The sequence below is a fragment of the Heterocephalus glaber genome, unplaced genomic scaffold, assembly GCF_053883595.1.
Source record: "Heterocephalus glaber isolate CG9 unplaced genomic scaffold, H.glaber_assembly_v1.0 deba00001538, whole genome shotgun sequence".
NCBI classification, from domain to species: Eukaryota; Metazoa; Chordata; class Mammalia; order Rodentia; family Bathyergidae; genus Heterocephalus; species Heterocephalus glaber.
Window position 1 is genome coordinate 10,482,000 of NW_028258333.1, and position 15,181 is coordinate 10,497,180.

A 15,181-nucleotide genomic window follows, 5' to 3' on the forward strand; every position below is an offset into this window, starting at 1 on the left:
AAAAGGACCAGATAGTATGCCTTCTTTTCTTTGTGGGCCAGTAGAGTGTAAAGGTAATCAGAAACCATACATAATTTAGTGAGTGTAACTGTAGTCAATAAAAACAGGTAGGGCCAGGGATTTAGCTCAGTGGTTCAGCCACCTGCCTCACAAGCTCAAGGTTCGAGTTCGATCCCCGTTTCAAAAATAAATAAGTAAATAAATAAAAACAGGTAATCTGTTGGATTTGGCCAGAGATCATATTTTGCTGCCTCTGCATTGGAACTTTGGAATAAAAGCTTCCTGGGACTAGGGGTTTTTATTTGTTCACCTTATTGTTCTGACACCAGAACTATGCCTGTCACATAGGCATGTGATTAGCATTTGAATCTATTAAACCTGTTCCTACAATAAAGCATGTAGCAGGAAACAATATTATACAATTTGCAAATGAACTGGATCCTGCAGAAATCAAAGCCTGATAATTTGGTTTCAGGAGAATTTCTGTGCCTGGAATGACACAGCTGATTCATTTACCAATTGTTTCACATGGCACAATTAATTTTCATGTGAAGTTGCTTAAAATGAAGAGACTTCCAGCATTAACTTCTAGATAGACCTTTATGTAGTGACATCATCTTCATTGTCTGAATTGCATGTAGCCATCACAGGAAACGATTGTCAGAAATGGACTTCAAACCATTCACCATGTTTGGATTAATGTTCTCTTTAACGTTTCATGGCATATTTTCACCTTGATGGATGGGTATAATCTGAGTCTGGTTGCTTGAAGTTATTTTCCTTAATGCTAATCTTAGTGCATGTCCGTCTTTATATGTAGACACATTACACAAGAAAACAGATAAAAACTATTTTGGAAAACAGATTTGACATCCAAATGGAGTATCCAGTAGAAGCAATTGAACCCCGGCAAGCTCCTATCACTAACAGGGTTTTATGTAGGTGCAATTACTCCCCCAATCACTTATCATAAAGCAATAGGCAATTGGGCCAAGGTAGCCTCTTGCCTGCTTTTGTGTACAAAATAAAAATAGAATGGAACAAATAAGGAAAAACAGTCCCACAGCTGGAAGGCAACTTTAAAGAAAAATGATGTTCATAGCTGTCCTGCCAGTAGCTGGCCAAGCAGTTTTTATAAAACATATTTAATGTTTACAACCACTTGGAGGCTGGGGAAAGAGTAATACTTTCAAAATATGTTTAATGTTTTCAACCACTCTGTGGCCAAGAAGCAACTCTTGCTAAAATATATTTAATGCTCAGAGTCATTTGGCAGTTTAGGAAAAAAGAAACTTCTTGTTAATTTTTAACATTTATTGCTGATCAGTGGCTGCAAAAGCAGCTATCAGCACAGCATGCTTTATGTTTAGGGACACATCGTGATGCCACTAAAACAATTCATAGGCTTCTCTCAAGGCCACACAAAAACTGTCAATAGCATTACCTCTGCAATTGCAGCACTAATAAAAACATAGGAATCAAACGGAAGAATAAAATGCTCCCTGAACACAGTCATAACATCCTATGGCCCTGAAAATAGTTCTGGCACACTGTGTGCCACGAACACTTCGCGGCTGACATGGGAGGGATCATCGGGTCCCATTCAATTTCATCAATTGTGTGAAAGCCACTCAGAGGTGTGTGAAGCAAAAGTGTAATCTGATAATTGGTGTTTCTTACAAATCAAAAGCTTGTCTCCACACATTAAGGTAAAAGAATCCTCTGCACCAAAGGAAATGTAAATTGGAATAGGAAGTCTATTAGGTTTTTAAATAAACGTGGTTGGTTTGTATAAAGGATGACTGTAAATATTGAGTCTCATGTGTCAGAGCAAGGGACAAGATGGGAACAGGGAGATGATAATTAGATCGAACTGCTGCAATGTAGGCTTTCTCTGGCTTGTTTCCTGAGAATGATAATGAAAATTATCAGACCCCTTCCCCAGTTATTGACTGCATTTTGCCAGGAATTGTGTTAAGTGGCATGCATACATTTTCTCTTTGTTGCTTCCAACAAGCCTAAGAATAAGGTATTATTCCTCATTTACAAGTAAGGAAATAAAGCAAAAGTAGGAAAAATAGCCTATAAATACAAACAACTTGGAAGAAGTAGTGAGACTCCTAACCAAGTTAAACACACCTACACTGTTAGAAGTACATACTACACTTCATAAAAACAGACAGCTTAGGGCCGGGGATTTAGCTCAGTTGTTCCCCCACCTGCCTCGCAAGCTCAGGGACCTGAGTTTGATCCCCAGTAACCCCCCCAAAAAAAAACAAACAAAAACAAAAAAACCAGACAGCTTAGAAGGTGAAACTTATGCCTTGAAGGTGAACCTCAGATTCATGGACAGATATTCCCAGACACTGAATATAATCTGGGTTCCCACATCGAATCCCTGGATTTCAGAATTGTAGTGGAGCATTAACTCCTTTACACTGTGCATTATCTCACTTTTTCAACAGAAATATCTACAGAAGTTATCTCATCCTTATCTCCCCACTGTGCTCCTGTGTGTGTGGTAAGTAACTGGCCTCTTTGGTACTACAAGTCTCACAGACAGGTCGGTCCCAACCGGGACTTGATTTCGAAGTTGAGCTTTCTGACTGGAAATCATTTGTAAATTTTAACTAGAATATGGCAGAAGTGATGTGATGTCACTTTCAAATTCAGTTATATATCACATCTCTGATTAGATCTCTCTCACCTCTCTTTCTCTCTCTGTCTCTCTGTCTCTCTCTCTCTCACACACACACACACACACACACACACACACACACACGGCGAACCCAGCTGCCATGCTTTGATGCAGCCCTGCAAGTCTCATGGAGCAGAGGACTGTGAACTATTAATAATCACATGAGGAAGCATGGTAGAAGAGTCCCAATTAAGCATTTAGACCAGGCTCCAAACTCATCTGGCAGCTGTACTAAAACTTCTTGAGAAATTTAAACCAAATATGCCCTGGTAGTAGACTCCTGGGTACTTCTACCCTATGATGTGATAAATTCTTAGTGCTCTATTCATTTTTTTTGGTTACTGTGTTATCCAACAATAGACAACTAAAACACAATCCTCACCAAGTAACAAAATGAGTATCATTAGTAATAAATTAAAGCAAAATCATGTTCTACCTGATAGTTTAACAATGAGAAAAAATACTGTATAGTATTGCTTCTGTCATATTTTAACAAAAATATATACCCTTAACTCATCCATTAGAAAATCACATGAACTCAGAATGAAGAATATGGTAAAAAAAAAAAAAAACTAGCTAGAAAATTTCAAAAGCATTATGATGATGGAAAGCAGGAAAATCTAAGGAACTGTTCCATACTGAAGGAAACTGAAGATGCTCAAAATACAATTGTGTGCTTTTGAACTTGAAGCTTTTGTTATAAGACCTTATGGAAATACTCAATGAAGCTCGAATACAGTATCAGGATTAAAATATAAATTCCTATGTTTAAAGATGGTGTTTGACTTACATTAGAAGAATATCATAATGTGCAGAAAACAGTCACCTCTTGAGCCCCTGACAAACACTGCAAATGAGACAGGGCCAGAAACTAATTGTATTTTACCTGTTCCTCTGTATTCCTTGAAATTCTATCTTTTGTTATGGTTGACTTGTGGGATAAGGAGATGTATGTGTTTTTATTGTTCCTTGGGTTTTTTACCTAAGGGGCTTCTGAAAAAATAAGGAAATGTTGATATCTGTATATGTTTCTAAATTATAGCAATGATATAATAAATTAATGTTAAATATGGTCCAAATCTTCAATATGTCCTTACTGGAGAAGTATTATTTCAGTACAACCATGTAGAAAATGTCTTCTACTTAATACCCTCTGAAAGAGTCCCACCAAAAACTTCATATTAGCGTTTCTCTCCAAATTTCCCATAAAACAAGACAGAACTGGGAGAAAAAATACAAAAAACAAGGAAGTAGTTGCTTACTGCTCTTATTAAGTCAGTAGCCTAATTTTCTTTAGGTGGATCTTTATTTAAACTTCTAATAAACGTTTTTTGTAAGATGGTGGATAAGAGATAGTTTTTCCTCAGATTTTATTTTAATCACGGACCACCCATCTTCAAATTATATGATGTAATATAACATAGCATGGTATAATCCAATATGAAATGAATTCCAAACTTAGCAAGATCATCCGAGATTGAAAGCTAAATTTAAATTTTCTAAAGAAATAGTGCTTGTGATGAATTTTTTTTCTAAAGAGTCTGGAAGCATTTTTACTTTCTTATAGATAGGAGTTATTAAATTTTCTTATAAGATTCAAACAGAAAATAATCATGCACACATTTGTGTAATTGTTAAATAAAATAAGAAAAACAAATATCTAGTTAGATTATCTCACATGTTACTACTGGTTAGCAAATGATACTCTTATTACAAAAATCATGGCTCACGATTGATTGTTGACAACTACTTAAACATTTCATGGAGACATGGTTATCAATCATCCAATCAGTGGCCTTAAAAATGACTTAACTGAGGCAGAGGAAGATAATATAAGTGTGAACATGGATTTAAACTATTGAAAGCTGTCAGGACTCCAGGAAAAGTAACTTAAGCAGCATACTCTGATGCATAATCATCAGATATTAAAGAGGGAACATTACTGTATTTCATTGTAACTATAGTGATCTTAAAGAATTAAGACCACATCCATAAAGTCCAAATTTGTCTCCATGGAGTAGATTTGAGTTGAGGAATATCTAGATCACTAAGTAATTTCCTTAGGTCAAAGTAAAAGCATTTTATCTCGGAATATTACTTCCATGGCATGCTGGATGTAGCAGCAGTTAGTAACAGTGACCTTTCTTTTAAACAATTCATAGATTCACTAGAATTTTCTTCATCTTAGGGAATTCAATACATTGCATTGTTATATATCTTAAATATTTATTTTCCTCTGAAGTCTCAACTCACTCTGCTTGCTATCATTATTTTTTCTGCACTTATTTCAAGTTCCTTGAAACTTGCACTTTATTTAATTTTCATTGCAAGATTATGTGAACATAATATTTCAGGAGCATAATTCGTAATTCCTAAATTGACACTTGAATAAGATACTTAATTTTAGTATTAGTTCATCTTCTGTTTTATATATTAAAATAAATTCACTATATGTATTTTTAAATGGTTGGTTCTTCCTTTTCATTGAAAATTGGCAAAAGTAAAGTAATTCAGAGAGACTATCTCAAACAGAGATACCTACCACCAAAAATGAATGTATTTCTCTAATAGCTGTGTTGTCAACATAACAGGCAAAGCCTCCTTAGGTCTTAAGGAAAAACTATTTTAATATTTCAAGAAAATGATACAAAGCAATGGAGAAAAAGATTTAGTGAAAAATCATAGTCTTTTCTTAGATTAGAACATCGACCGATTTCATGTAGTAAGATGGATGTATTTGCAAATGCAATTAAAGTCCTGGAGAAATGGTAAATATAACCTGTGGATGCACTGCAGTTGTTGGTAACTCTACGGTGGTAAGGAAAAAGCAGCAACAACTGATGCCACAAATCTAAGTAGCTCTCTAGTGCCTTATGTTTTATATATATATATATATATATATATATATATATATATATATGAATATGCGTGTGAGTAAAGGCAAAAATAACGTAGAGTAGATATTTTACTTTTAACATTTAATTCATAACAAATATTTCTAACCCTTTGTATTCATTTGAGAAAAGCACATTATGCAAATACACTATGAGAATACCTAGGCTAACTCATAGCGTGTTATATGGTTTCAGATTCAGAAGAAAATACTTCTTTGTTATGAAAAAAATATTTAAAAGAGAGCCACATTGAAAACTGATTTAAATATTTATTACAGTCTCTTGAAAAACCAATGAGAACTGCAAGCCATGGCACATAACAACACATTTTAAAGAACTATCTTCTAGCAGGACAATAAATCGTGTTCCACCCAAGGACTGCGAAAGCTGGAACCATATTGTTTTTCACTTACCCACCTTTATCTTGATGCTCCAGGTTAATTTCTTTCTTCAAGCACTACCTGCAAACTTTTTATGTAAGGGGTCTAGATCTGCAACCATACCTTTATCCAAACTAAGACAATACGAATCCTAATTGTTAATCAAACAAGTCAGAATTCTTAATACACACTGTAGAGAAGTATGTGTGTTTGCTTTAGGGATATTGTGTTAGATGTAAAGAGTTACTCAGGTTCCTAAGTTGATGTTGAAATTTCTAATTTACACCTAGTAGTCACTAGGTTAAATTGCATGCTAACTATCATTGTCTACTTAAATGTATTTTCCTCAAAGTGTATGCCTTTTACGTTCTTACCCTTTTAAAATCAAAGCAGGATTTAAAAATACCTTCCCCAGTTTTCTGGAATTACTATCTAATAAGACATACTTCCTCCCAATAGTAATTCTAAATTTCTAGCAATCACTGCATTAAACAGGCAACTCAAAATGGATCAGAAAATGAGTATGAGATTTGCGGCACTAAGTATACACATTAAAGTTTGAAATCCAAGTCCTCTACTTTCAGTTTATTTCTTAGGTCAATGAATGAAAATGGTCTTTGAGTGCCTGATAAGGTCACACACACAATTTCAATGTGTTTGTAGTAAATCCAAGTGACAACTTCTACAGCCACTAACCTGTTTCTCTTCTCAAGATAGTGTGTGAAAACTTCTTTGCCTGTCCTGGATAGTTGTAAGGGGAGTGGAAGCTCTCTGAGAAATGTCAGATTTAGGAAATATTAGCAGTGTTTCACACAGAAGTTTGAAATTTTAACCTGTGTGTGAATATTCATAAATAGAAGTTATTTTGAAATACAACAGGAGATAGAAAATAGTGACTAAGGAATAATAATTATATTCTAAAATTGCTATTAAAGTTAGAATACTTAACTTACTGAATTTTATAGTATATATGAAAGGACATGCTAAATTTAAGATTATTCAAATATGAACTTATAGAAAATATAAATTATTAAGAATGAGATCACTATAGTCTAACTGAAAATTTTTTTCCAACAATGACTTCAGAATAGTGTTTGCTTTGTGGTTTGATGGCATAACTACTAAGAAATACTTGTATGCACAAAGATAACAGGCTTAACCTTCTGGAATATCTATTGGTATTTACAAAGATGCAGAACAATGCTGTCTAGAGCACTTCTAGGTCAGATATTTGGATATTTCACTTTGAGCTCAGTTTTCCTACATAGTATTTATTTGATTATATGTGGCAATGCTCTCCCACACTGTGTAGGCTTTAGTACTGTAGCAGCTATTTCAATGAAAACAAATTTTATACTTAGACCATAAATGGAATCTATGAGTTCGGATGGGTTCAGATAAATTAAGTTTGGAAAATACTAGAGAATTATATATATATATGAGAAAATGAATAAAAAATATTTTTCACATTTTAAGAATACTCTTTTTGGCTACAGATAAGATATTTACATTAGTGTGAAAATGCTAAATGTTGAAGAATTCTCATAGCACCTGACGGAATTTTGATTTGCCTACTCACCCACAGGAGACATCTCTGGAACACTCGCAACATAAGGCCCATCCAAAAACTTTGGCTCATTATCATTAATATCCTGCACTTTGATGATAAATTCTGATTCAGGTTCCAAGGGCTTCTTGGTTTCTATGTCCACAGCCTGAGCCCGAAGGGTGTAGAAAGGTTTCTCTTCTCTGTCTAGGCTCCTTATCGCATGAATGTCCCCTGTGGTTTCATCAATGGTAAAAACTGTGCCGGCACCATCTCCTGAGAGGGTGTATTTAACAGTACCCTCTCCCTTGTCCAAGTCAGAATGAAGCTGAGAGAGAGAGAGAGATTGAGGAAGAGAGGGAAAGAGAGAGCATATTTAGGAATGTGGCCATCTTAAAATTCATATATGTATTGCACTATAATTCCTTTAATCAAAAAGTTTATAGGAAAAATCTACCATGTTTTCTTTTTTTCTGCAAAGTTATTTGTTCGGTACTAAGGATCAAACTCAGGGCCATGCTCTTGCAAGGCAGGCAAGGTGCCACTGAGCTAAATCCCTAGCCCTGCGAGATTTTGATTATAAACATTTTAATCCCCCAGAAAATTTGAAAAAATTGTTTATTCAATAGTACATATAAAATCTCCATCCTAGATATTTTACCATTCACCTTTCCTTTGAGTTGCCTTTTCACATAGCTAGATCACGTATCGATCCTTTTCTCACTTGAGCCTATTTCTTTAACATTATGGAAATCTGAAGAGAAGTACATTCCCGAATACATCACAACAGGGCCTACAATCAATTTTCAACATTGTTCTTTAGTTCCTTCATACCTCTTTAGTGATAACATTTCCACAGAATTGAATGCAAAAATAAGTATAAGTATTTGTTTCATTTTAAAAGCTTATTGTTTAAAAATGAATTAGCTCATAAATACCAAATCATAAGGCCTCCAAATGACCTGCAGATAGAAATCAATGAGCTGAACACAACAAGAGATAAGGAGAAGGAAATAAAATAAGAAAACACTGATTTCTTTTTCACTTGAATAAAGATCATTCAGTTATATATGGTAGAATACAGTGGTGCCTTGGGTCATGAACTTAATTCATCCACAGTTCTGGGGAAGATGCCTGCATGGTCTTCCTCACCCAGTACAGACTTCTCACCCAGTTGTTTGTGCACAGAAGCATTTGTGAAAGGAGGCATTACTGTATCTCATTTTAACTGACTTTGAATGGACTACCTTATATTAATCTAATTATTGGTAGAATCAGTGATTATCTTTTCAAATTCACAAATGATTTTGAGTTCATTCTGTATGTAGAATATTTGTTCTAATATATAAAATGTGTATTTATTTAATTTCTCTTGAAATTCCACACGTCTATAGCTCACTATATTATAGCATATGGAGTAAAATAAACAAGAATAACACTGAGGTAGAGATCCAAAGAGAAGAGAAATTATCGTTGTAATATTATAAGTTAGTTTTGCTTAAAGAAGGGAAAAAAATAAAATAAATGAAAGACAAACTTAGTCTTAGAGAACTACAAATTATCAGAGTAAAGTGATATATACATGAAATATCACTTAATAGAATATTACATTATAAGTAATTTTATGATAATACAGATTCTTATATGTAATATGAAAATGCTTATGATTATACATAAAATTATACACTTTTACAAAGAATAGATTACACATTTCTGTTCATTCAAATGCTCATCTAAAATAGTTTAATGTATTTTTATTCATTGTGGTACAGTTTTCTGATATCATTCTCCAAGATTTTGTGTGAAAAGTTCATTCCAGTGAACAGATAACTCAAAAGAGAAATTTTAACCTTTTAGAATGTGCATACTCTTGGCTGTGCTTTAAATTTTGCATTTAAGCACTGTCGTCTCAAGAACTTTGGTTACAAATGAGTTACACTTGTTAATCTTTCAACTCAAAATATTCTTCTGAAAATGTTTTAAATTACATAAACATTCCTGTGCAGATAAGTTATCAGTGCATTAGTATTAGTAATATCAAAAGAGAAATACATATTAAATATAACCATAACTATGTCTCTATTATTGCTTTTAAACTCAACATTGTGGTTCAGATTCGGTAAAATAAGTCCTTCAAGTAAATGTAATTAAGTTAAATTTATTCTTTCTGCCTGTTTATATTTATATCAAAATTTTCATTGAAATTATACTCATATAAGCAGAAGGGTTTGTACATGATTAAGAGACATAATTTTAAAAAACAAGACAATAATAAGAAGCCATATGATTTTGGTTTTCCTTTAAAAGTTTCTATACATTTTTGTTAAGTATAAGGAAAATTCCTAGGAATGATAGAAAGAAGGTTTTTCCTCCTAACATTTTATAAAGTGCTGTGACGTATAGGAAATTTCAAGCATAAAATCCAGCTACAGATAAATGTTCTTTGAACTTCGGAATTTCAAGCTACAAATTTAAACCATACTATTAAAGATATTCAATACAGTGAGTGTTACTTTTGGTATCAAATTTATCTGAAAATATAAGTCATGCAAAAGCTCAGTGTAGTGAGAATGACTTTATAAACTGGATCCATTTTGCCAGTGGCTCAAGAAATACGCTGATATTTTGGAAACTGAGGGAAAATTCTAAGTGGGTTTTCACAATGTGATTTAACTCGAGTTACAAAAATTTCCTCATTTAGCCAAAATCAAAACCGTTTTCTCTTCAAACTGACAGAGAATAAAAAATAATATGTGTTTTCAGGCCTATGCAAACTCCAAATTATATTCAGTTGCTGCTACTCCTCTATCTACCTTTCCCTTCTGATTAACAAATGTGTTTTGCACAGATTAAAGCTTCGGAAGAAATATATAAAAATATGTGACAAGTTTGAGCTGGAAATAAAGTTGATGACTGCAAACTCTTGAACTTTTCAGGCTTTTAATAGAGGTTACCACATGATAATACCTTAAAGGAGATCACAGGCAACTTGCTCTGACTTTTATATATTTAAAATTAATCCTACAGTGCTGATTTGTTCAAGTACATGACTGACTATTATAGCGTACAGTTGTTCTTCCAGGTTGTATTCTGATATGAAGGATATGGTAATGCCCTGGTGTTGGATTTTATAAAATATTCTTTGGTGAAAATTAAAAGAATTTGAAAAAAAATGTTATAGATAAGATGAAAATTTCTGTCATGCCTTCACTTACAAAGATTTTATTTTGTTATGTATGTATTTCAGTTACATAGTTATGTACATATATAACTAAAAGAGCAAAAACCCTATATAAATACATATTGACCAGACACATAATTATAGATATATTTCTCTGATTATATATATTTGATCCCAAAGTGAAATTTTATTTTCAAATAAAAAATACCATAATTTGCTGCCTTTACTTCTTTGTCTGAGAAATGTCTGTTCATTTCAGATGCTCTTTTTTGAACTGTGTCTTTGAATTTGGGGGGTCTGATTTTTTTCAGTTCTTCATATATTCTAGATAGTAGTGTTTTGTCTGAGGTACAGCTGCTAAAATTTTTTTCCCATATAGTAGGTTGTCTGTTAGCTCTGTTGGTGGCTTCCTTTGCAGTGCAGAAGCTTTTTAATAAGATGAGATCCCAGTTGTTGATTCTTTCTGCTAGTTCTGTACTGCTGAGGTTTTGTTCAAAGAAGTAAAAGCAGCAAACAAATATCTGAAAAAATATTCAACATCACTGGTCATTTGAGAGATGCAGATGAAAACAACACTGAGATTCCACCTCACCCCAGAAAAAATGGCTGCTATCAAGAAATCAACAAATAACAAATGCTGGTGGGGTTGTGGGGAGAAAGGAACCAACCCTTCTCCATTGTTAGTGGAAGTGCAGACTGGTGCAACCACTGTGGAAATCAGTATGGAGATACCATAAAGAACTAGGCCTGGAGGTCCCATTTGACCCAGCTATTCCCCTGCTGGGCATCTTCCCAAAAGAATTAAAAGAATCATACCACAGTGATATATGTGCACCCATGTTCACAGTGGCACAGTTTGTAATAGCTAAAGCTTGGAAGCAGCCCAAGTGCCCATTAACTGGAAACTGGATAAAGAAAATGTAGGGTTTTCATAAAATGGAGTACTACTCAGTCATAAAGAATGACAAACTAGAGTCATTTATAGCTAAATGGATGCATATCGAGGCCATACACTTAAGTGAAATAAATAGGATACACATGTGTAAATACCGAATAATTTCTCTAGTGTGAAAAACTAAAAGTGTGAACAAGGGTTAAAATGATTAAAATGAATAACTGATAATTTGAAACAGGAAAAAATGTCCAAAGACGAAGGAGTGAAATGAGGGGAAGGGGAAAAGAAAAGAGGGAAAGGAAAAACTATGAGAAAAGAAAAAAAAAAATGGAAATGAAATCTATGCAAATAGGGTAGGGCAGAGGGGGTGAGAGGTACACAGGTAATGGGGAAAAAAGAAATAAGAACTAAGATACATCATGTACAGGTACAAACACCCAATGATAAATGTAAACGAATTGTATACCTAAAATGTACCAATAAAAGAACTAAAAAAAAAAATGAGCATGCAAATATTCCTATTGTACATTGGATTTACTTCTTTAGGTGCATGCCAAGGCTTGGTATAGCTGTATCATATGGTGGTTCTATAAATAAATAAGTAAATAAATAAATAAACAAAAAATAGCATAATTATTTTCTAATATCACTTGAATGCTTCAAATTTGTTTTTTTTAAGTGTATGTATTGTATTTATTCATTCAATAAGGTTGAGTGACTGAATGGGATTTTATATTGTTGGATCGTTTATAAAAATACAGTGACTCTGTGTATGTTTATATGCTTTTTTCCTGCTAATTTACTTCAACATGCAACTGTAAAGACCAAAATATGTTAATTTTTATGAATCTTGAAAAATTCTGAAAATTGAATGATTTCAGAAATTGATAAGTAGAGGTAAAATCACTTTGGCAATATTCTGCAATGGAATTTAGGCTTAGCTCACTTTGTCTCATTTGTTTAAAGAAAGAAGCAATGCTATTGAAAGAGAATTCACAAGGTTTGCCTCATCTTTGGGTGGTATGAACTCCAGAAATAATTCACAGAACATAATTTTACAGAATCACTGTAAGCTACACAGGCAGCAAGTTAATAATTCTACAAAAAGTTTTGTTTTCCTTGAAAAATGTAAAAATAACATCTAGAAAAGTGTCTTATTCCAAGTATTAAAAATAAGCTGTTTTCTGAGTAGGTGCTGACTACATTTACTGACTGAAGCAGCCATGTCCAATAATACCACCTCTCAGTATTGACACTTAAAATAAAATTTCTCCCTGAAACAGAGTTCCATAGATGATGGAAGTAGAAACAAGCACTGTCCAGGCAGTTGTTTTGTGGAAGTGGTGGTGATATTTTCTGATGTGTTCCAAGTCATCTCAGATGGTGCGTGAAAACGAGATGCCAAGAGACACTTAAAATAAGATCCAAGACTAGCTTCAGAGTGCAAGTCTTGAATATTAGTGTTTCAAAGTTTTGAAAAGCTAATCTAAAGTCAAATGTTTACTAGTATCTCTCTGATTATAGTTTGGAACTGCTGCACAAAAACGGAGTCTTTTCTTATTTTTCTATGGGTTGAAAAGAGCACATGAAATAAAAAATGCTTTTTTATCTCTATGTCCAGCAGTAATTTTATTTTCATTTGCCACTTGCCAAGCCGGGGGGCTATCCTCACCATAGAAATGTCATTGGATTACAGTACCAGTTTACTGGGTTGGGTGTCCATTTAAAATAAAATATGTATGTTTACGTGATACTCACATCTTAGAGTTAGACATATTTCCCGGAGTGAGGACAATCACAAGGCTGGAGAGTTAGCAAATTTGGCTGATACGAGGTACTCATGATTATTATGATGAGATGGTTAAAACTCCTAACTTACTGAGCAATAGTTTTCAAGGAATTTTAAAGAAACTGTTTGATTTTTTGCTTTTGAAATATTCGGACCTTACCTTTTTTGATATTTATTTGTTCTTTTAAAATAGTTTGTAAATTGCTCCTGATGCACCATGGCCCCGTCATGTATCCCTGTCTTGTCTTTATTCATTTTCCCCTCTTTTCTTCCTTCCTTAGCATCTGGGGCTATGAAATATGTACTCGATTTTCTTGAGAGGAATTTGTCTTTGGTTTTCTAAGACTAAATAATATGAAATTATAGAAAAATCAGATATTGGAAGGAGAATATTTATTATCAGTTGCATTATCTGTAAAATTTCTGATTTGCTGATAGCCCTAAAGATTTCAAAGCATGTATTCATAGGTGTAGTGGTACACTTCACACTTCTTTGTAATTTTCGTTACAGATGGATTGTATTTTAACATTTTTCAATACCAATAGATATAAATTTTGTGCATCTTTGTAAGTTAATTACAAGTATTTTAGCCTCAGTAATTCAAGAAATTGCTAAAAATCAACATATGAGGGCCGGGATTTAGCTCAGTGTTTTCGCCACCTGCTGTGGAGGCTCAAGGACCTGAGTTCGATCCCTGGTAACAAAAACAACAACAAAAAAACAAACATATAGAAGAGTTTTAACTTCTCTTTGTACCTTCTTCTTTCCCAGTCACCTGGGGAAATTACATTTTACCTGCTTTGGTTGCAGTTCTCATTAGAAAAAAGAATATTTATTAAATAATTAAATGTTATACTAGTTTTTAAATTTTCAACCTAATGATATTTGTTCACACCGTACCACCTCTTTCCCCAGGAGAACTGCAATGCTATTTATTTTACATATTATCAGTGAAATGCTCATTTGTATAGTATGTGTTTATATCTCTGCTCCCAAAATCAGTTCCATTGTGCAATGTATCTGTGGTTCTCCGTTTTCAAGACCACAGGATTAACATGTTCACTTCCCCTTGCAACTTCTCTCATTTCTTCCCCGCAGTTTCCATTTTCTGTATACATAGATTCTGTTCTGTCTTAAAGATACGTGAAGTTCTGTCTTTTTTTCAATTGCCCTTGATGGTTAAATAAATGTGTCAACTTGATTTGACCATGAAATGCCCAAAGATTTGGTCAAATACTATTCTGGGTGTGTCTGTGAGTGAGTTTCTAAGTGAGGTCAAAATATTAGTCATCTCAACAGACTGGGAAATGGAGGCCCTTGTGTACATGGGCACCCAAAAGTCTGTGTAAGTGCACCCAAAAGTCTGGCCCTTCTGTGAGTAAAGAGGAACCCTTCTTGCCTCAGGGCCTTCCTTTTTCTTCCTGCCTATGAACTTGAGCTGAACATCATCTTTTCCTTGGTCTTCACCTGTCCATCTTCATACCAAAACCGTACCAACAGCTCTACTAGGTCTCCATCTTACCCACACCACATCTTGGTGCCTGTCAGCCTCCATAATGCCATGAGTCTCGTACTTATATTAAGTCTGAACATATAGCTGCATCTACATTCACATCCACTTCCATTTGTATACTTAATCTATGTCAGTGTCTAAACATTCTATTTTATAGGTTTCTCTAGAGAATATTTACTAACACATGAGTTTTCCAAGGTTTCTCCATAAGTTAATACTAACATATTTTTTAAAACGCTAGTACTGTTTTTACAATAGTTACAAAAATGTGAATAATTTTGTTT

The 15,181-nt window shown here is 33.8% G+C and overlaps 1 protein-coding gene across 1 annotated transcript in view; it reads right to left on the minus strand.

Annotated features, from left to right (window-relative positions):
* The window catches only part of Cdh12 (cadherin 12), a 1,034,931-nt gene that overhangs the window by 199,833 nt on the left and 819,917 nt on the right, over positions 1 to 15,181 (minus strand). Inside the window, exon 5 of the mRNA XM_087189265.1 lies at positions 7,552 to 7,846. Coding sequence (XP_087045391.1) covers positions 7,552 to 7,846 — 295 coding nt within the window. The remainder of the gene's footprint in view (positions 1 to 7,551; positions 7,847 to 15,181) is intronic.